This window comes from Mytilus trossulus, chromosome 4, assembly GCF_036588685.1.
Source record: "Mytilus trossulus isolate FHL-02 chromosome 4, PNRI_Mtr1.1.1.hap1, whole genome shotgun sequence".
NCBI classification, from domain to species: Eukaryota; Metazoa; Mollusca; class Bivalvia; order Mytilida; family Mytilidae; genus Mytilus; species Mytilus trossulus.
Genome location: NC_086376.1, coordinates 92,671,145 through 92,692,106, shown reverse-complemented (window position 1 = coordinate 92,692,106; position 20,962 = coordinate 92,671,145). Strand labels below are relative to the sequence as shown.

General features: G+C 31.1%; 1 protein-coding gene across 3 annotated transcripts in view; it reads left to right on the top strand.

Moving 5' to 3' along the window:
• The window catches only part of LOC134716326 (receptor expression-enhancing protein 5-like), a 37,196-nt gene that overhangs the window by 13,817 nt on the left and 2,417 nt on the right, over positions 1 to 20,962 (top strand). The window contains exons 1-5 of one of the 3 annotated variants that reach the window (XM_063579240.1): positions 13,792 to 13,930; positions 17,624 to 17,717; positions 19,061 to 19,199; positions 19,848 to 19,992; positions 20,414 to 20,437. In XM_063579240.1, the coding sequence (XP_063435310.1) occupies positions 13,792 to 13,930; positions 17,624 to 17,717; positions 19,061 to 19,199; positions 19,848 to 19,992; positions 20,414 to 20,437 (541 nt within the window). Of the gene's footprint in view, positions 1 to 13,791; positions 13,931 to 17,623; positions 17,718 to 19,060; positions 19,200 to 19,847; positions 19,993 to 20,413; positions 20,438 to 20,962 lie in introns of those variants that run through there. The other 2 variants (XM_063579242.1, XM_063579241.1) reach the window with 2 other exon arrangements.

The window sequence follows — 20,962 nt, the reverse complement described above, 5'->3', positions numbered from 1 at the left end:
CTAAAAACCAAAGATACCAAAACTAACACTTTTTAATGTCTATATGTATAAGTTAACATCTATTTAAAGCAACAGAAAGCATACTTCATGTATCAGACTTATGAAAAATGGCCAGAAGTTAATTTTATATGAGCCTGTGCCAAAAAATAGAGGTTTTCAATTAGGGTGAGGCCTTATATCAAATGTATTATTTTTCACTTACCACAATTTTCTGAAGTTGTTAAGTTATCAAACAAACTTTAACAGGTTATAAATGTACTTTTAATGGAAATATAAGTTTCAAATAGCATAACACATGTGGATAAAATGGTCTTTAGCAATGTTATGCTTAAAAAAACAGATTGCCAGTTTAGGCCGTTCCCCACATTTGCATATTTAAAAGCCTATAAATGATATGGGAGATGGAGATATACTTCTTTTTGCTAAAATCTGTGCTCAGATATGATAAAACATGGAGCCTGGATGTAACAAGACTGTCACTTTCAACTATATATGCAGACAGTATGGTCTGATGCAAAGTTTATTAACTTTACTGTTTAAAAAACTGAATGAAATTTCAGCCTCAAAAGGCCAACATTTAAACCACTAGCTATCCAACAGAAGAAAGTAAAGGTAGTCTGTGAAACAGAAATGGTTAAGCAACCAGTAATAAGTGTTTTTGATGTAGATTCAGTGCAATCTGTTTTGGAATACAACTTTTAAGTGCATAGAACTTCACATTTCACCTGCTGCGTATACTGACCGTTAGACTTAGACTATTAAAACAGCACATTTTGCACTCTTTTTATGTTTTATCTACTTTTTTTTTGCGTTCAGAGTCACAAATAAGTTAAACAACTGAAATAAATACCACAAACACAAATAGATATCAGAAAAAAAGTGTCAGAGAGAAATTAAGCATGCTGTTTTTGAAAAATAGTGAAATAAGTGAAAAAGCTACATTTTAGGCTTTTAACCTGAAAAGTGACTTTTTCACAAAATTTCTATCAAATGAAAGTGAAAATCATTTATTCTCATATAGTTTGACAAATCAATACCAATAGATCATTCAGAAAAAGATGCCAAAGTAAAAATTCAAAATTGCTGAAATGCACCTCTTAGGCCACAGACCACAATTAATTCCTCTATCAGTTCTTTATAACCTTTTTTGCATCATTAAAAAAATTGCACCATGCACTTTTGTCAAATTTTTTGTGTGTGTAATGTATTGTCCTAGTCCAAATATATATCCAAAATTCAGAAAGATTGAAGCAATCACTTTTACAAATTTAGCCAATACACATCCATACCCCTATTGACAAGTCAAGAGATGTTCCGAAAACTGTAAATATCACCTTTTTGCACTTGACCTAATCACTCATTCCATATCAAAATCAGTTAAAATACAACATCCAAAAATTTATTTGACCTCTCTTCTTTCATTTCCACCCAAAAAGATTTAAGGAATGAGTGAGGAAAGGAAAGAAAAAAAATTAAGGAAAAATACACTCTAATTAAAAGGAACTATATTCGTGTGACAACGAAAAGCGGGGTCATTAATTGTGGTCTTGGGCCTATTAGGGCCTAAAACTTGACCAATTCTAATAAAACTTGGCATGATTCAAGCTTAGTATATTATAAAACAGGTTACAAAGTTTCAAAGCCATATGATACCAAATAAAAAAAATGTGGCATTTTTTATATCTGAACTTTGGGTGCTGAATTGTGGCGTTGAATTAGAACAATTAAAACTATCAAATTTGAGCTTCTAAAAACCAAAAGATACCAAAACTAACACTTTTTAATGTCTATATGTATAAGTTAACATCTATTTAAAGCAACAGAAAGCATACTTCATGTATCAGACTTATGAAAAATGGCCAGAAGTTAATTTTATATGAGCCTGTGCCAAAAAATAGAGGTTTTCAATTAGGGTGAGGCCTTATATCAAATGTAATATTTTTCACTTACCACAATTTTCTGAAGTTGTTAAGTTATCAAACAAACTTTAACAGGTTATAAATGTACTTTTAATGGAAATATAAGTTTCAAATAGCATAACACATGTGGATAAAATGGTCTTTAGCAATGTTATGCTTAAAAAAACAGATTGCCAGTTTAGGCCGTTCCCCACATTTGCATATTTAAAAGCCTATAAATGATATGGGAGATGGAGATATACTTCTTTTTGCTAAATCTGTGCTCAGATATGATAAAACATGGAGCCTGGATGTAACAAGACTGTCACTTTCAACTATATATGCAGACAGTATGGTCTGATGCAAAGTTTATTAACTTTACTGTTTAAAAACTGAATGAAATTTCAGCCTCAAAAGGCCAACATTTAAACCACTAGCTATCCAACAGAAGAAAGTAAAGGTAGTCTGTGAAACAGAAATGGTTAAGCAACCAGTAATAAGTGTTTTTGATGTAGATTCAGTGCAATCTGTTTTGGAATACAACTTTTAAGTGCATAGAACTTCACATTTCACCTGCTGCGTATACTGACCGTTAGACTTAGACTATTAAAACAGCACATTTTGCACTCTTTTTATGTTTTTATCTACTTTTTTTTTGCGTTCAGAGTTCACAAATAAGTTAAACAACTGAAATAAATACCACAAACACAAATAGATATCAGAAAAAAAGTGTCAGAGAGAAATTAAGCATGCTGTTTTTGAAAAAATAGTGAAATAAGTGAAAAAGCTACATTTTAGGCTTTTAACCTGAAAAGTGACTTTTTCACAAAATTTCTATCAAATGAAAGTGAAAATCATTTATTCTCATATAGTTTGACAAATCAATACCAATAGATCATTCAGAAAAGATGCCAAAGTAAAAATTCAAAATTTGCTGAAATGCACCTCTTAGGCCACAGACCACAATTAATTCCTCTATCAGTTCTTTATAACCTTTTGCATCATTAAAAAAATTGCACCATGCACTTTTGTCAAATTTTTTGTGTGTGTAATGTATTGTCCTAGTCCAAATATATATCCAAAATTCAGAAAGATTGAAGCAATCACTTTTACAAATTTAGCCAATACACATCCATACCCCTATTGACAAGTCAAGAGATGTTCCGAAAACTGTAAATATCACCTTTTTGCACTTGACCTAATCACTCATTCCATATCAAAATCAGTTAAAATACAACATCCAAAAATTTATTTGACCTCTCTTCTTTCATTTCCACCCAAAAAGATTTAAGGAATGAGTGAGGAAAGGAAAGAAAAAAAATTAAGGAAAAATACACTCTAATTAAAAGGAACTATATTCGTGGACAACGAAAAGCGGGGTCATTAATTGTGGTCTTGGGCCTATTAGGGGCCTAAAACTTGACCAATTCTAATAAAACTTGGCATGATTCAAGCTTAGTATATTATAAAACAGGTTACAAAGTTTCAAAGCCATATGATACCAAATAAAAAAAATGTGGCATTTTTTATATCTGAACTTTGGGTGCTGAATTGTGGCGTTGAATTAGAACAATTAAAACTATCAAATTTGAGCTTCTAAAAACCAAAAGATACCAAAACTAACACTTTTTAATGTCTATATGTATAAGTTAACATCTATTTAAAGCAACAGAAAGCATACTTCATGTATCAGACTTATGAAAAATGGCCAGAAGTTAATTTTATATGAGCCTGTGCCAAAAAATAGAGGTTTTCAATTAGGGTGAGGCCTTATATCAAATGTAATATTTTTCACTTACCACAATTTTCTGAAGTTGTTAAGTTATCAAACAAACTTTAACAGGTTATAAATGTACTTTTAATGGAAATATAAGTTTCAAATAGCATAACACATGTGGATAAAATGGTCTTTAGCAATGTTATGCTTAAAAAAACAGATTGCCAGTTTAGGCCGTTCCCCACATTTGCATATTTAAAAGCCTATAAATGATATGGGAGATGGAGATATACTTCTTTTTGCTAAAATCTGTGCTCAGATATGATAAAACATGGAGCCTGGATGTAACAAGACTGTCACTTTCAACTATATATGCAGACAGTATGGTCTGATGCAAAGTTTATTAACTTTACTGTTTAAAAACTGAATGAAATTTCAGCCTCAAAAGGCCAACATTTAAACCACTAGCTATCCAACAGAAGAAAGTAAAGGTAGTCTGTGAAACAGAAATGGTTAAGCAACCAGTAATAAGTGTTTTTGATGTAGATTCAGTGCAATCTGTTTTGGAATACAACTTTTAAGTGCATAGAACTTCACATTTCACCTGCTGCGTATACTGACCGTTAGACTTAGACTATTAAAACAGCACATTTTGCACTCTTTTTATGTTTTTATCTACTTTTTTTTTGCGTTCAGAGTTCACAAATAAGTTAAACAACTGAAATAAATACCACAAACACAAATAGATATCAGAAAAAAAGTGTCAGAGAGAAATTAAGCATGCTGTTTTTGAAAAAATAGTGAAATAAGTGAAAAAGCTACATTTTAGGCTTTTAACCTGAAAAGTGACTTTTTCACAAAATTTCTATCAAATGAAAGTGAAAATCATTTATTCTCATATAGTTTGACAAATCAATACCAATAGATCATTCAGAAAAGATGCCAAAGTAAAAATTCAAAATTTGCTGAAATGCACCTCTTAGGCCACAGACCACAATTAATTCCTCTATCAGTTCTTTATAACCTTTTGCATCATTAAAAAAATTGCACCATGCACTTTTGTCAAATTTTTTGTGTGTGTAATGTATTGTCCTAGTCCAAATATATATCCAAAATTCAGAAAGATTGAAGCAATCACTTTTACAAATTTAGCCAATACACATCCATACCCCTATTGACAAGTCAAGAGATGTTCCGAAAACTGTAAATATCACCTTTTTGCACTTGACCTAATCACTCATTCCATATCAAAATCAGTTAAAATACAACATCCAAAAATTTATTTGACCTCTCTTCTTTCATTTCCACCCAAAAAGATTTAAGGAATGAGTGAGGAAAGGAAAGAAAAAAAATTAAGGAAAAATACACTCTAATTAAAAGGAACTATATTCGTGGACAACGAAAAGCGGGGTCATTAATTGTGGTCTTGGGCCTATTAGGGGCCTAAAACTTGACCAATTCTAATAAAACTTGGCATGATTCAAGCTTAGTATATTATAAAACAGGTTACAAAGTTTCAAAGCCATATGATACCAAATAAAAAAAATGTGGCATTTTTTATATCTGAACTTTGGGTGCTGAATTGTGGCGTTGAATTAGAACAATTAAAACTATCAAATTTGAGCTTCTAAAAACCAAAAGATACCAAAACTAACACTTTTTAATGTCTATATGTATAAGTTAACATCTATTTAAAGCAACAGAAAGCATACTTCATGTATCAGACTTATGAAAAATGGCCAGAAGTTAATTTTATATGAGCCTGTGCCAAAAAATAGAGGTTTTCAATTAGGGTGAGGCCTTATATCAAATGTAATATTTTTCACTTACCACAATTTTCTGAAGTTGTTAAGTTATCAAACAAACTTTAACAGGTTATAAATGTACTTTTAATGGAAATATAAGTTTCAAATAGCATAACACATGTGGATAAAATGGTCTTTAGCAATGTTATGCTTAAAAAAACAGATTGCCAGTTTAGGCCGTTCCCCACATTTGCATATTTAAAAGCCTATAAATGATATGGGAGATGGAGATATACTTCTTTTTGCTAAAATCTGTGCTCAGATATGATAAAACATGGAGCCTGGATGTAACAAGACTGTCACTTTCAACTATATATGCAGACAGTATGGTCTGATGCAAAGTTTATTAACTTTACTGTTTAAAAACTGAATGAAATTTCAGCCTCAAAAGGCCAACATTTAAACCACTAGCTATCCAACAGAAGAAAGTAAAGGTAGTCTGTGAAACAGAAATGGTTAAGCAACCAGTAATAAGTGTTTTTGATGTAGATTCAGTGCAATCTGTTTTGGAATACAACTTTTAAGTGCATAGAACTTCACATTTCACCTGCTGCGTATACTGACCGTTAGACTTAGACTATTAAAACAGCACATTTTGCACTCTTTTTATGTTTTTATCTACTTTTTTTTTGCGTTCAGAGTTCACAAATAAGTTAAACAACTGAAATAAATACCACAAACACAAATAGATATCAGAAAAAAAGTGTCAGAGAGAAATTAAGCATGCTGTTTTTGAAAAAATAGTGAAATAAGTGAAAAAGCTACATTTTAGGCTTTTAACCTGAAAAGTGACTTTTTCACAAAATTTCTATCAAATGAAAGTGAAAATCATTTATTCTCATATAGTTTGACAAATCAATACCAATAGATCATTCAGAAAAGATGCCAAAGTAAAAATTCAAAATTTGCTGAAATGCACCTCTTAGGCCACAGACCACAATTAATTCCTCTATCAGTTCTTTATAACCTTTTGCATCATTAAAAAAATTGCACCATGCACTTTTGTCAAATTTTTTGTGTGTGTAATGTATTGTCCTAGTCCAAATATATATCCAAAATTCAGAAAGATTGAAGCAATCACTTTTACAAATTTAGCCAATACACATCCATACCCCTATTGACAAGTCAAGAGATGTTCCGAAAACTGTAAATATCACCTTTTTGCACTTGACCTAATCACTCATTCCATATCAAAATCAGTTAAAATACAACATCCAAAAATTTATTTGACCTCTCTTCTTTCATTTCCACCCAAAAAGATTTAAGGAATGAGTGAGGAAAGGAAAGAAAAAAAATTAAGGAAAAATACACTCTAATTAAAAGGAACTATATTCGTGGACAACGAAAAGCGGGGTCATTAATTGTGGTCTTGGGCCTATTAGGGGCCTAAAACTTGACCAATTCTAATAAAACTTGGCATGATTCAAGCTTAGTATATTATAAAACAGGTTACAAAGTTTCAAAGCCATATGATACCAAATAAAAAAAATGTGGCATTTTTTATATCTGAACTTTGGGTGCTGAATTGTGGCGTTGAATTAGAACAATTAAAACTATCAAATTTGAGCTTCTAAAAACCAAAAGATACCAAAACTAACACTTTTTAATGTCTATATGTATAAGTTAACATCTATTTAAAGCAACAGAAAGCATACTTCATGTATCAGACTTATGAAAAATGGCCAGAAGTTAATTTTATATGAGCCTGTGCCAAAAAATAGAGGTTTTCAATTAGGGTGAGGCCTTATATCAAATGTAATATTTTTCACTTACCACAATTTTCTGAAGTTGTTAAGTTATCAAACAAACTTTAACAGGTTATAAATGTACTTTTAATGGAAATATAAGTTTCAAATAGCATAACACATGTGGATAAAATGGTCTTTAGCAATGTTATGCTTAAAAAAACAGATTGCCAGTTTAGGCCGTTCCCCACATTTGCATATTTAAAAGCCTATAAATGATATGGGAGATGGAGATATACTTCTTTTTGCTAAAATCTGTGCTCAGATATGATAAAACATGGAGCCTGGATGTAACAAGACTGTCACTTTCAACTATATATGCAGACAGTATGGTCTGATGCAAAGTTTATTAACTTTACTGTTTAAAAACTGAATGAAATTTCAGCCTCAAAAGGCCAACATTTAAACCACTAGCTATCCAACAGAAGAAAGTAAAGGTAGTCTGTGAAACAGAAATGGTTAAGCAACCAGTAATAAGTGTTTTTGATGTAGATTCAGTGCAATCTGTTTTGGAATACAACTTTTAAGTGCATAGAACTTCACATTTCACCTGCTGCGTATACTGACCGTTAGACTTAGACTATTAAAACAGCACATTTTGCACTCTTTTTATGTTTTTATCTACTTTTTTTTTGCGTTCAGAGTTCACAAATAAGTTAAACAACTGAAATAAATACCACAAACACAAATAGATATCAGAAAAAAAGTGTCAGAGAGAAATTAAGCATGCTGTTTTTGAAAAAATAGTGAAATAAGTGAAAAAGCTACATTTTAGGCTTTTAACCTGAAAAGTGACTTTTTCACAAAATTTCTATCAAATGAAAGTGAAAATCATTTATTCTCATATAGTTTGACAAATCAATACCAATAGATCATTCAGAAAAGATGCCAAAGTAAAAATTCAAAATTTGCTGAAATGCACCTCTTAGGCCACAGACCACAATTAATTCCTCTATCAGTTCTTTATAACCTTTTGCATCATTAAAAAAATTGCACCATGCACTTTTGTCAAATTTTTTGTGTGTGTAATGTATTGTCCTAGTCCAAATATATATCCAAAATTCAGAAAGATTGAAGCAATCACTTTTACAAATTTAGCCAATACACATCCATACCCCTATTGACAAGTCAAGAGATGTTCCGAAAACTGTAAATATCACCTTTTTGCACTTGACCTAATCACTCATTCCATATCAAAATCAGTTAAAATACAACATCCAAAAATTTATTTGACCTCTCTTCTTTCATTTCCACCCAAAAAGATTTAAGGAATGAGTGAGGAAAGGAAAGAAAAAAAATTAAGGAAAAATACACTCTAATTAAAAGGAACTATATTCGTGGACAACGAAAAGCGGGGTCATTAATTGTGGTCTTGGGCCTATTAGGGGCCTAAAACTTGACCAATTCTAATAAAACTTGGCATGATTCAAGCTTAGTATATTATAAAACAGGTTACAAAGTTTCAAAGCCATATGATACCAAATAAAAAAAATGTGGCATTTTTTATATCTGAACTTTGGGTGCTGAATTGTGGCGTTGAATTAGAACAATTAAAACTATCAAATTTGAGCTTCTAAAAACCAAAAGATACCAAAACTAACACTTTTTAATGTCTATATGTATAAGTTAACATCTATTTAAAGCAACAGAAAGCATACTTCATGTATCAGACTTATGAAAAATGGCCAGAAGTTAATTTTATATGAGCCTGTGCCAAAAAATAGAGGTTTTCAATTAGGGTGAGGCCTTATATCAAATGTAATATTTTTCACTTACCACAATTTTCTGAAGTTGTTAAGTTATCAAACAAACTTTAACAGGTTATAAATGTACTTTTAATGGAAATATAAGTTTCAAATAGCATAACACATGTGGATAAAATGGTCTTTAGCAATGTTATGCTTAAAAAAACAGATTGCCAGTTTAGGCCGTTCCCCACATTTGCATATTTAAAAGCCTATAAATGATATGGGAGATGGAGATATACTTCTTTTTGCTAAAATCTGTGCTCAGATATGATAAAACATGGAGCCTGGATGTAACAAGACTGTCACTTTCAACTATATATGCAGACAGTATGGTCTGATGCAAAGTTTATTAACTTTACTGTTTAAAAACTGAATGAAATTTCAGCCTCAAAAGGCCAACATTTAAACCACTAGCTATCCAACAGAAGAAAGTAAAGGTAGTCTGTGAAACAGAAATGGTTAAGCAACCAGTAATAAGTGTTTTTGATGTAGATTCAGTGCAATCTGTTTTGGAATACAACTTTTAAGTGCATAGAACTTCACATTTCACCTGCTGCGTATACTGACCGTTAGACTTAGACTATTAAAACAGCACATTTTGCACTCTTTTTATGTTTTTATCTACTTTTTTTTTGCGTTCAGAGTTCACAAATAAGTTAAACAACTGAAATAAATACCACAAACACAAATAGATATCAGAAAAAAAGTGTCAGAGAGAAATTAAGCATGCTGTTTTTGAAAAAATAGTGAAATAAGTGAAAAAGCTACATTTTAGGCTTTTAACCTGAAAAGTGACTTTTTCACAAAATTTCTATCAAATGAAAGTGAAAATCATTTATTCTCATATAGTTTGACAAATCAATACCAATAGATCATTCAGAAAAGATGCCAAAGTAAAAATTCAAAATTTGCTGAAATGCACCTCTTAGGCCACAGACCACAATTAATTCCTCTATCAGTTCTTTATAACCTTTTGCATCATTAAAAAAATTGCACCATGCACTTTTGTCAAATTTTTTGTGTGTGTAATGTATTGTCCTAGTCCAAATATATATCCAAAATTCAGAAAGATTGAAGCAATCACTTTTACAAATTTAGCCAATACACATCCATACCCCTATTGACAAGTCAAGAGATGTTCCGAAAACTGTAAATATCACCTTTTTGCACTTGACCTAATCACTCATTCCATATCAAAATCAGTTAAAATACAACATCCAAAAATTTATTTGACCTCTCTTCTTTCATTTCCACCCAAAAAGATTTAAGGAATGAGTGAGGAAAGGAAAGAAAAAAAATTAAGGAAAAATACACTCTAATTAAAAGGAACTATATTCGTGGACAACGAAAAGCGGGGTCATTAATTGTGGTCTTGGGCCTATTAGGGGCCTAAAACTTGACCAATTCTAATAAAACTTGGCATGATTCAAGCTTAGTATATTATAAAACAGGTTACAAAGTTTCAAAGCCATATGATACCAAATAAAAAAAATGTGGCATTTTTTATATCTGAACTTTGGGTGCTGAATTGTGGCGTTGAATTAGAACAATTAAAACTATCAAATTTGAGCTTCTAAAAACCAAAAGATACCAAAACTAACACTTTTTAATGTCTATATGTATAAGTTAACATCTATTTAAAGCAACAGAAAGCATACTTCATGTATCAGACTTATGAAAAATGGCCAGAAGTTAATTTTATATGAGCCTGTGCCAAAAAATAGAGGTTTTCAATTAGGGTGAGGCCTTATATCAAATGTAATATTTTTCACTTACCACAATTTTCTGAAGTTGTTAAGTTATCAAACAAACTTTAACAGGTTATAAATGTACTTTTAATGGAAATATAAGTTTCAAATAGCATAACACATGTGGATAAAATGGTCTTTAGCAATGTTATGCTTAAAAAAACAGATTGCCAGTTTAGGCCGTTCCCCACATTTGCATATTTAAAAGCCTATAAATGATATGGGAGATGGAGATATACTTCTTTTTGCTAAAATCTGTGCTCAGATATGATAAAACATGGAGCCTGGATGTAACAAGACTGTCACTTTCAACTATATATGCAGACAGTATGGTCTGATGCAAAGTTTATTAACTTTACTGTTTAAAAACTGAATGAAATTTCAGCCTCAAAAGGCCAACATTTAAACCACTAGCTATCCAACAGAAGAAAGTAAAGGTAGTCTGTGAAACAGAAATGGTTAAGCAACCAGTAATAAGTGTTTTTGATGTAGATTCAGTGCAATCTGTTTTGGAATACAACTTTTAAGTGCATAGAACTTCACATTTCACCTGCTGCGTATACTGACCGTTAGACTTAGACTATTAAAACAGCACATTTTGCACTCTTTTTATGTTTTTATCTACTTTTTTTTTGCGTTCAGAGTTCACAAATAAGTTAAACAACTGAAATAAATACCACAAACACAAATAGATATCAGAAAAAAAGTGTCAGAGAGAAATTAAGCATGCTGTTTTTGAAAAAATAGTGAAATAAGTGAAAAAGCTACATTTTAGGCTTTTAACCTGAAAAGTGACTTTTTCACAAAATTTCTATCAAATGAAAGTGAAAATCATTTATTCTCATATAGTTTGACAAATCAATACCAATAGATCATTCAGAAAAGATGCCAAAGTAAAAATTCAAAATTTGCTGAAATGCACCTCTTAGGCCACAGACCACAATTAATTCCTCTATCAGTTCTTTATAACCTTTTGCATCATTAAAAAAATTGCACCATGCACTTTTGTCAAATTTTTTGTGTGTGTAATGTATTGTCCTAGTCCAAATATATATCCAAAATTCAGAAAGATTGAAGCAATCACTTTTACAAATTTAGCCAATACACATCCATACCCCTATTGACAAGTCAAGAGATGTTCCGAAAACTGTAAATATCACCTTTTTGCACTTGACCTAATCACTCATTCCATATCAAAATCAGTTAAAATACAACATCCAAAAATTTATTTGACCTCTCTTCTTTCATTTCCACCCAAAAAGATTTAAGGAATGAGTGAGGAAAGGAAAGAAAAAAAATTAAGGAAAAATACACTCTAATTAAAAGGAACTATATTCGTGGACAACGAAAAGCGGGGTCATTAATTGTGGTCTTGGGCCTATTAGGGGCCTAAAACTTGACCAATTCTAATAAAACTTGGCATGATTCAAGCTTAGTATATTATAAAACAGGTTACAAAGTTTCAAAGCCATATGATACCAAATAAAAAAAATGTGGCATTTTTTATATCTGAACTTTGGGTGCTGAATTGTGGCGTTGAATTAGAACAATTAAAACTATCAAATTTGAGCTTCTAAAAACCAAAAGATACCAAAACTAACACTTTTTAATGTCTATATGTATAAGTTAACATCTATTTAAAGCAACAGAAAGCATACTTCATGTATCAGACTTATGAAAAATGGCCAGAAGTTAATTTTATATGAGCCTGTGCCAAAAAATAGAGGTTTTCAATTAGGGTGAGGCCTTATATCAAATGTAATATTTTTCACTTACCACAATTTTCTGAAGTTGTTAAGTTATCAAACAAACTTTAACAGGTTATAAATGTACTTTTAATGGAAATATAAGTTTCAAATAGCATAACACATGTGGATAAAATGGTCTTTAGCAATGTTATGCTTAAAAAAACAGATTGCCAGTTTAGGCCGTTCCCCACATTTGCATATTTAAAAGCCTATAAATGATATGGGAGATGGAGATATACTTCTTTTTGCTAAAATCTGTGCTCAGATATGATAAAACATGGAGCCTGGATGTAACAAGACTGTCACTTTCAACTATATATGCAGACAGTATGGTCTGATGCAAAGTTTATTAACTTTACTGTTTAAAAACTGAATGAAATTTCAGCCTCAAAAGGCCAACATTTAAACCACTAGCTATCCAACAGAAGAAAGTAAAGGTAGTCTGTGAAACAGAAATGGTTAAGCAACCAGTAATAAGTGTTTTTGATGTAGATTCAGTGCAATCTGTTTTGGAATACAACTTTTAAGTGCATAGAACTTCACATTTCACCTGCTGCGTATACTGACCGTTAGACTTAGACTATTAAAACAGCACATTTTGCACTCTTTTTATGTTTTTATCTACTTTTTTTTTGCGTTCAGAGTTCACAAATAAGTTAAACAACTGAAATAAATACCACAAACACAAATAGATATCAGAAAAAAAGTGTCAGAGAGAAATTAAGCATGCTGTTTTTGAAAAAATAGTGAAATAAGTGAAAAAGCTACATTTTAGGCTTTTAACCTGAAAAGTGACTTTTTCACAAAATTTCTATCAAATGAAAGTGAAAATCATTTATTCTCATATAGTTTGACAAATCAATACCAATAGATCATTCAGAAAAGATGCCAAAGTAAAAATTCAAAATTTGCTGAAATGCACCTCTTAGGCCACAGACCACAATTAATTCCTCTATCAGTTCTTTATAACCTTTTGCATCATTAAAAAAATTGCACCATGCACTTTTGTCAAATTTTTTGTGTGTGTAATGTATTGTCCTAGTCCAAATATATATCCAAAATTCAGAAAGATTGAAGCAATCACTTTTACAAATTTAGCCAATACACATCCATACCCCTATTGACAAGTCAAGAGATGTTCCGAAAACTGTAAATATCACCTTTTTGCACTTGACCTAATCACTCATTCCATATCAAAATCAGTTAAAATACAACATCCAAAAATTTATTTGACCTCTCTTCTTTCATTTCCACCCAAAAAGATTTAAGGAATGAGTGAGGAAAGGAAAGAAAAAAAATTAAGGAAAAATACACTCTAATTAAAAGGAACTATATTCGTGGACAACGAAAAGCGGGGTCATTAATTGTGGTCTTGGGCCAAAATGGCCAGCACGACTTCAGGAACTGCGGAGGGATGGAAGGCAAAATTAAACAAAGCTTTGCAGGAAAAGAATTTTTTCACCGATTTATTGCAAAAGATCGAAGACAAAACTGGCGTTCGACGCATGTATATAGTAATTGGTAAGATTTTTATGACATTATTCTCTTTTGAAGGTGTGATGTGAATGGACCTTGACCGGTAACAGCTGTTAGTGGCCTTGAACCAAAGACCGAGTACTTGGTTGAAATTCCTTTCTTTGCAATTTAATTATGATGTTTCATTGTCTCACAGAGCTTATTTCTTATGTTTTATTTAACAATAGCTACAATTTTTTTTAAATGAAGTGTATTCTGCATAGCATATTTAAATTTCCCACCCATTGGCATTACTGAAAAGTGTAATCTTGCATTGGGGTTCGTACATTGACTACAGTTTCTACTGAGCTTTGATTCCTGCTGAAAGAGCTGTAAGCATGATGTCTGGTGTCATCTCAATTGATGAAATTCCCTTAACATGGTTAAAAGAGCCAGGAGACCAATAATAAAATAAGGGTGTAGCCAATGTTATGTTGTACCATCATTTTGCATTGCCATTTGGAAAAAAGCAAATACTTAGATATAACTGTGTCAGTGTTCATACATGTACTATGTGTTAAATGAAATGTGTTTACCATTTTCAATACACAAAAGTCAAGTTGGTATGAAAACCTAAGTTTGCACTGTCCATACATCAGTCCAGCAAATAAGTTTTCCAGACATTGTTTTCTTCATGCTTGAATATATTGATTTAATATTTGGTGTGTTGTTTAATCATTACAAGCTTCAGGTCAAGTTTGATTTTCAAGATTTTAGCTTTCTTCTTGTTCAGAACGTTAAAGTCCTTACCCTAGAATTAAATTTATGATGAAAAACTTGTAAATGACTAGATTTCTGTTCAAAGGGAAATACATGTAACTCATTTTTTTTTAACTTCCCCTAGAATAAATTTTTGATGAAATACTTTTTTTAAAATTGCTTAATTTCTGTTCAAAAGGAAATCAACTATTTTTTAACAGATTTTTTTGTTGCTCTCAGATACTAGGGCAACTATTGCTTATATCAATTTTATTTGATTCTTGATTGGTTGTCTCATTGACAATTAAATCCACATGTCATAATGTGTTCATCATATGGCCTGGAATGATTTTTTAGTCTATGCAAACTGATACATGTACATGTTCTGGTCATGTATACAGTTTTATCCTGCAATTGGGTGTACTACTATACAGATACAGCCCTACAGATATCGCTATGCTTTATCTGTATACTATACAGATACAGATGTCGCTTTAAAGCTGCGCCCACTGCCGGACTGAGTATTGTTTGAACCTGTGTGACCTCAGAATGTGTATTCCAGTTGCATTCCAATGATGTTGACAATTGTCGATTTCAAAACTTGAATGTGTATGATTGTGTTACAAATTCAACCATGTTAATTTCAGCATAGGACAACTCGTACAGTCCCATCTTCAGCGTTATGTGTGAATTTGATATTACTAAGCGGGCCTCTAAGGGGTTACAAATCGAAAATAAATGCTAAATATGTTAGTTTATGTGTCTTTCAAAACAAAAACAATATACAGAATTAATTGCAGGATAAAGACAATAGATATAGGAAGATGTGGTGTGAGTGCCAATGAGACAACTCTCCATCTGTATTTTTACTCGGCTCGAAACAGCTCAAAGCTCGCATACACCTTGTTTCCTAGCCATGTACAAATACAGCTGATATTTAAAGACGCCAAACAGTTATTGTGTTTTATGATTTATCATAGATGGGACCTTTTCAAATTCTCAAAAAAAACTAACACCAATATGATTTGAAACTGTATCATCTCCCCTTATAAAGATTACATATATACTGACCAACTAAGATACGCGAAACAAGAATCTTTTTTAATTTCCCATTTTCAAATATGCAATTTTTTGTAAACAAACTTATGAACAAAAAGTTCTTTAATGTATTTTAAAAAAAAATGCTAGTTCGAAATTTGAATTGATAACATCATTTTCAATGTTCAAATATTGTGGTATACATAGAAACCCTGGTTTTCCCCTTACCAATGAACGTGCCACCATGGAAAGCAATTACTGCCTGTAAGAAATGCCAAAATGATTGTCTGAAAGGTTAACCAATTCTGTTTGGCACGTTATGGGTTCTGTTTTGCACCTTATGATTTTGGCGTTGTTCCACCCATTTTAATAGGTTTTGCTAATTATGTGGTTGAAACTTTAAGGCTTTAAATGTTTTTCTGCAGTCGATTCTTTGGCAGTTCAGTTAATGGGAAACATTTATGGCATACATCTTTCTAAAAAGGCATTCAGCAATTTGATCAGCAGTTGACGTTTTGGCAGTAGACCTGTCTTGCAAATGACGTTGCGTAATCAAATTGTCACTTCATGTTGATCTGGTCATTGATGGTCTTCTTTAAATCCTGTTTACCAGTATCATTGTTGGAGGGACAGTGAGACCAGTTTCTGATGTCAAGTTTTCTGGTTGCAGCACATTCACGTTTTCCTGTTTGCAGTATTTTAATGGGTTGATTCTGTCTTTTATTCCTCAGTCTTGGCAATATGGAGATGCAACATGTTTAACTGATTTAAGTGTGGCCAAGGATTGAAAGAACTGTTTCACCAAGAAAAAAACCTGAAAAAATCTTTTATTGGTTCTCTTTGAAAATCGCGCAATCTCAATAATCATGATAATCCGGTATATTCAATAACCACATGTTAGTCAGATGTTGGTTTCTTTCGAAAGAGAAAGAAGTATGATAAGCATGAATAGTAGTTGTACAAGTATTAAACATGATTTGTTACAAAAAATCTACAAAATGAGAGTTGCGTTTTTAAAGCCAGTCATGACATTATTATTATGGAACATATATAAACTCTAGACATAATTAAACAACTAATAACCTTGATAACATTATTATAATGTTGTATTATATGGTTTGGGTCTTCCTTTTTGAGTAAACGTGCAGACAACATTTAAAACCTGTTTAATAAACATGATTAAAAACAAATAGATTGATGTCAAAACCATGTTCCACACTTTCTCCTTAGGCCAGGATAACACAATGTATTTTCTTCTTCTTTAAAATCAAATGTATAAATTTTTGTGTCCTACATGTACAATATATTTTGAGAATTTAAGGAATCATGTTCCATATTAAATTATCTACACTGGAAATGAAACTTGTTAAAAGATTTTTTATAAATCATTCTGATATCTGATTCATATATATCTTATGCAGATTTTCCAGAAATTGCAATATTTGATCATGTGATTTTGTCTACCTGTATTTAAAAAAAAATTGCAATACTAAAAGCAATCAGCATGCCATAATTCTGAATTTTCTCCCTTCATCAGCATCTCTTTAGTTATAGGGGCACATTTCTGATGAAGTAGAAACTGTTTCCATATGTTCACTTGTAAATTTATATTGATAAATATTTACTTTAAACCAAAAAAGATTTTGCAGTTGGACATTGTACAATGTATTGAAACTCCATGTTTTGAACAATAGGAAATGCAACGGTTGATTTTTTCTTTAAAAAATATAAAATTATGTTATACTGGAGTGTTCTGATACCATTCTGAGTGTTGTTTTTTTGTTCACAGGGTATATTAAGGGGCAAGTTATATGGGCATAAACAATTTAACCCTATCAAAGTAACCAATTAAATTCAGAAATACCGAATAGCTGGGATATTAATTACTAGTCATGCTAGTATAATATAAGTACATATTGATCATGAATATATTCTGACTTTTTATATTTATTTCAATTTTAGCTCTGGCAGCATTCTTGGGCATTTATTTAATGGTAGGCTATGGAGCACAGTTTGTTTGTAACTTTGTTGGATTCCTCTATCCAGCTTATGCATCGTAAGTACAAGTTGTTGGTGTATACATTTATTGAAACATTTACATGTACATGTAAATATGTTAAAAGGCAGATCAAAATTCATCTTTTATTTTGTAGTTAAATTTTTCCAAAATCAGTCAAAGTCTTGTAAATGTATCTGCACTTGCCTAAAGATTAACTTCTATCATGTATATCCGATGCAGATCATGTAAAGATTCATTTTGATTTATTTAAAAGACATTTCCTTATATTTTAGATAAAAATAATATGTATACTCATGTAGTCATGAATAAAGATATGCTTAAAAAATGTGAAAACTTTAATGAAAGTGAAATTGAAAACATCATTGTTTTCATAACAGAACTTAGTTTACATAGAGAAAATTTAAATTGTTTTTCAAGTAGGAAAAATTATTTTGATATGATTTCACACATCAGATAACAAATTACAAATTGTATTTAAAATCCTCGGGTGCTTCATTTCTGACTTAATCACACCCCACTTCATATCAGTGTATATCAAATAATTAAGTACAACTAGATTTAAATAGTGCTTCAGCCTTGAAAAGTTGAAATATTTATACTTGTTATTTGTAAACATGTATTCAGCAATGATGTGCTAACTCTGCCGGGCTTACATTTTATAAAAAAGTTTTGTAATCAATAAATAAAAAAATTCACAAGAAACTTGTCATATTTTTCAATGTATGCTTGCATTGTACTTCCAATTCTCACCAAAATTAGGGACGACATCAAAAGATCGATGTAGGATAAAAAACTTAAATCAAATAGTTTGGGAGTGGGGGGTCAACATTGCTGCAAGTTTTGTTAATCCAAAATGGATTTTACATATATCCATATAGTAAATTCAATTTTACCCAAATTAAGTTAAGAGGGAGGGGGTGGGGGGTCAGTGAAAAAACTATGTGAATTAAGTTTTTTATCCTACATTGAACTTTTGATATCGTCCCTTATTTTAAAAGATGATTTAAAGATGTTCTTGTTTGTTTTAAATTCTTACAATAAATTTTTGTTTTTAGGCTTTCAAATTTTTGTACACATGCACATGTACAACATATATTTTATACCTAAATAAAATAACATTAAGTAATAAAGACTTGAACTGAAAAACAACATGCGATTTATATCTTAATTGATACATTAATTCTTGGAATAATACTTTGATTAAACATACTGTAAAGTAAAGGTTCAATTCAGAAAGGTATCATTGTACCATTGACCAATCAAATGCCAAAAGTAATGGATATCAATACATTGTTAATCTATTTCATGTTAAAAAAATCTCTATGGAAATTCTATACTTATAAAATGAGACTATAATATGAAATGTTTTTATGTCTCAGAGTTAAAGCCATAGAGAGTCGTCAGAAAGAAGATGATACACAATGGTTGACGTACTGGGTGGTTTATAGCTTTTTCTCATTGGTTGAGTTCTTTGCTGACATTTTCCTGTTCTGGATCCCATTTTACTGGTTTCTGAAGGTTTGTATATCAGAGAATAAATCATGACTTTTTCAATGTCACATGTATTGCTGCACCTATCATTTTGCCTATATGAATTAAATAAAAACATGAAACCTTGGCCAATTTTTGAAAATATCTATAAAAGGACTGTGGTTTTTCTCCAAGCACTCAGGCTTCATCCACCAGTATAAACTGGCCACCAAATGGCTCAAAAATGGCGTTTAAACACAGACAATCAATCAATTCAATATATCCTCTATAAGACATTCTAATGCAACAATGTTTGTAACGTTCATTTTGATTGGATAACGACACTTTTTTACATGGCATCAATGGACAATTGATGCAATTGGACATACAATGTACTTGCAAGCGTAGATGGCATATGACAGATTCTAAATACATGTTTTAACGTTGTTTTCTGTCAGTTTCATTAGAATGGAGATAACAATATTGTATTTTGAGCTCCGACGGCATCAATTTGGGATTTGATGGTCACAAATACCTGTTTACTGTCTCCACTAATGCGTCGCCAGTAAACTTAATTTGCGACAATCAAATCCCCAATTGATGCCGTCAAGTTTAAAATACAATACAGTTATCTCCTTAATATTACTCCATCAAGAAAAAAACAAAATATAATAATAGATGAATTCTTTATTGTAGTGCGTGTTCTTGGTATGGTGTATGGCTCCTATTGCTTCTAATGGCTCTCAGATGATCTACCATCGCCTGATCAAACCTATTGTCCTCAAGTACCAAAATAAAATAGATGATGCTATCGACAAGGCAGCTGATAGACTACAAGAAGGTAGGTCACAGAAAGGGGAATAACTAATCATTTATAAGAAGTGGTTATGCAATTGGTTTGTCTATATAATTGGCTTATGATATAGCAAGTAACTAAACATTTTTGTTTGAATGTTTAGGAAAATGAAAGGAACAGAAATTAAAACCAAAACGTGGTTGCTTATCAATGGCCTGCTGTATAGATTTGATACACTTTTAAGGGACTGAATATATTATTTAATTGTTACACTTTTAAACAGTTGTAGAAAGTACCAAGTTCAATTGAATTATGGCTGTTCCTTTGATAAAAACTTTTTTTTTTTATTTTATGTTTTGGTTGGCCCTTTACTCCATAGCAGTACCTATAGCTTATAATGTATATAATTTTGATTCAGCTACTAACATGTCTGCTTTAACCAAATTTCTTAATTTTCCTTATGAAGTGTTTGGTATAGCAAAACAAAAAGGTAAGTAACATGGTTACCATGGTTACAGGAATTATCTACCTGTTTCTGTTTATTCTAATAAAAAAACTAACCAATTGATGATTTACCATGTTTACTTGGAGATTTATTTCTAAACTAAAAAGTTTCGTTTTTTATGAAATCGTTGCTTATGATTAACATTCAAAAGAAACATGTGTAAGGTCTAGTGGAATATTTGGTATTAATATATAGAAATAAGAAGTTTTATTTCAGGAAATTTTTATGGATATAACCAAGAACCAAGCCAAAATTTAAGACATAAACTTTTACCTTGCATTTGTGATAATAAGAGGAGTAAAAAAAAAATTCTTCTGTAAATATATTTCATCTTATCCACCAATTTGCAGACTTACATGTACATGTAATTTTGTAGCTTACAATATGAGAATCAAACATACATTTTCTTTAAAATATTTAAAATTCAATAGCAATAATCCATAAGCATAGATATATTTCATGTTCTAATTGGTTAGCTTTTCAGTTATATTTATTTGTTTTGTTTGCAAT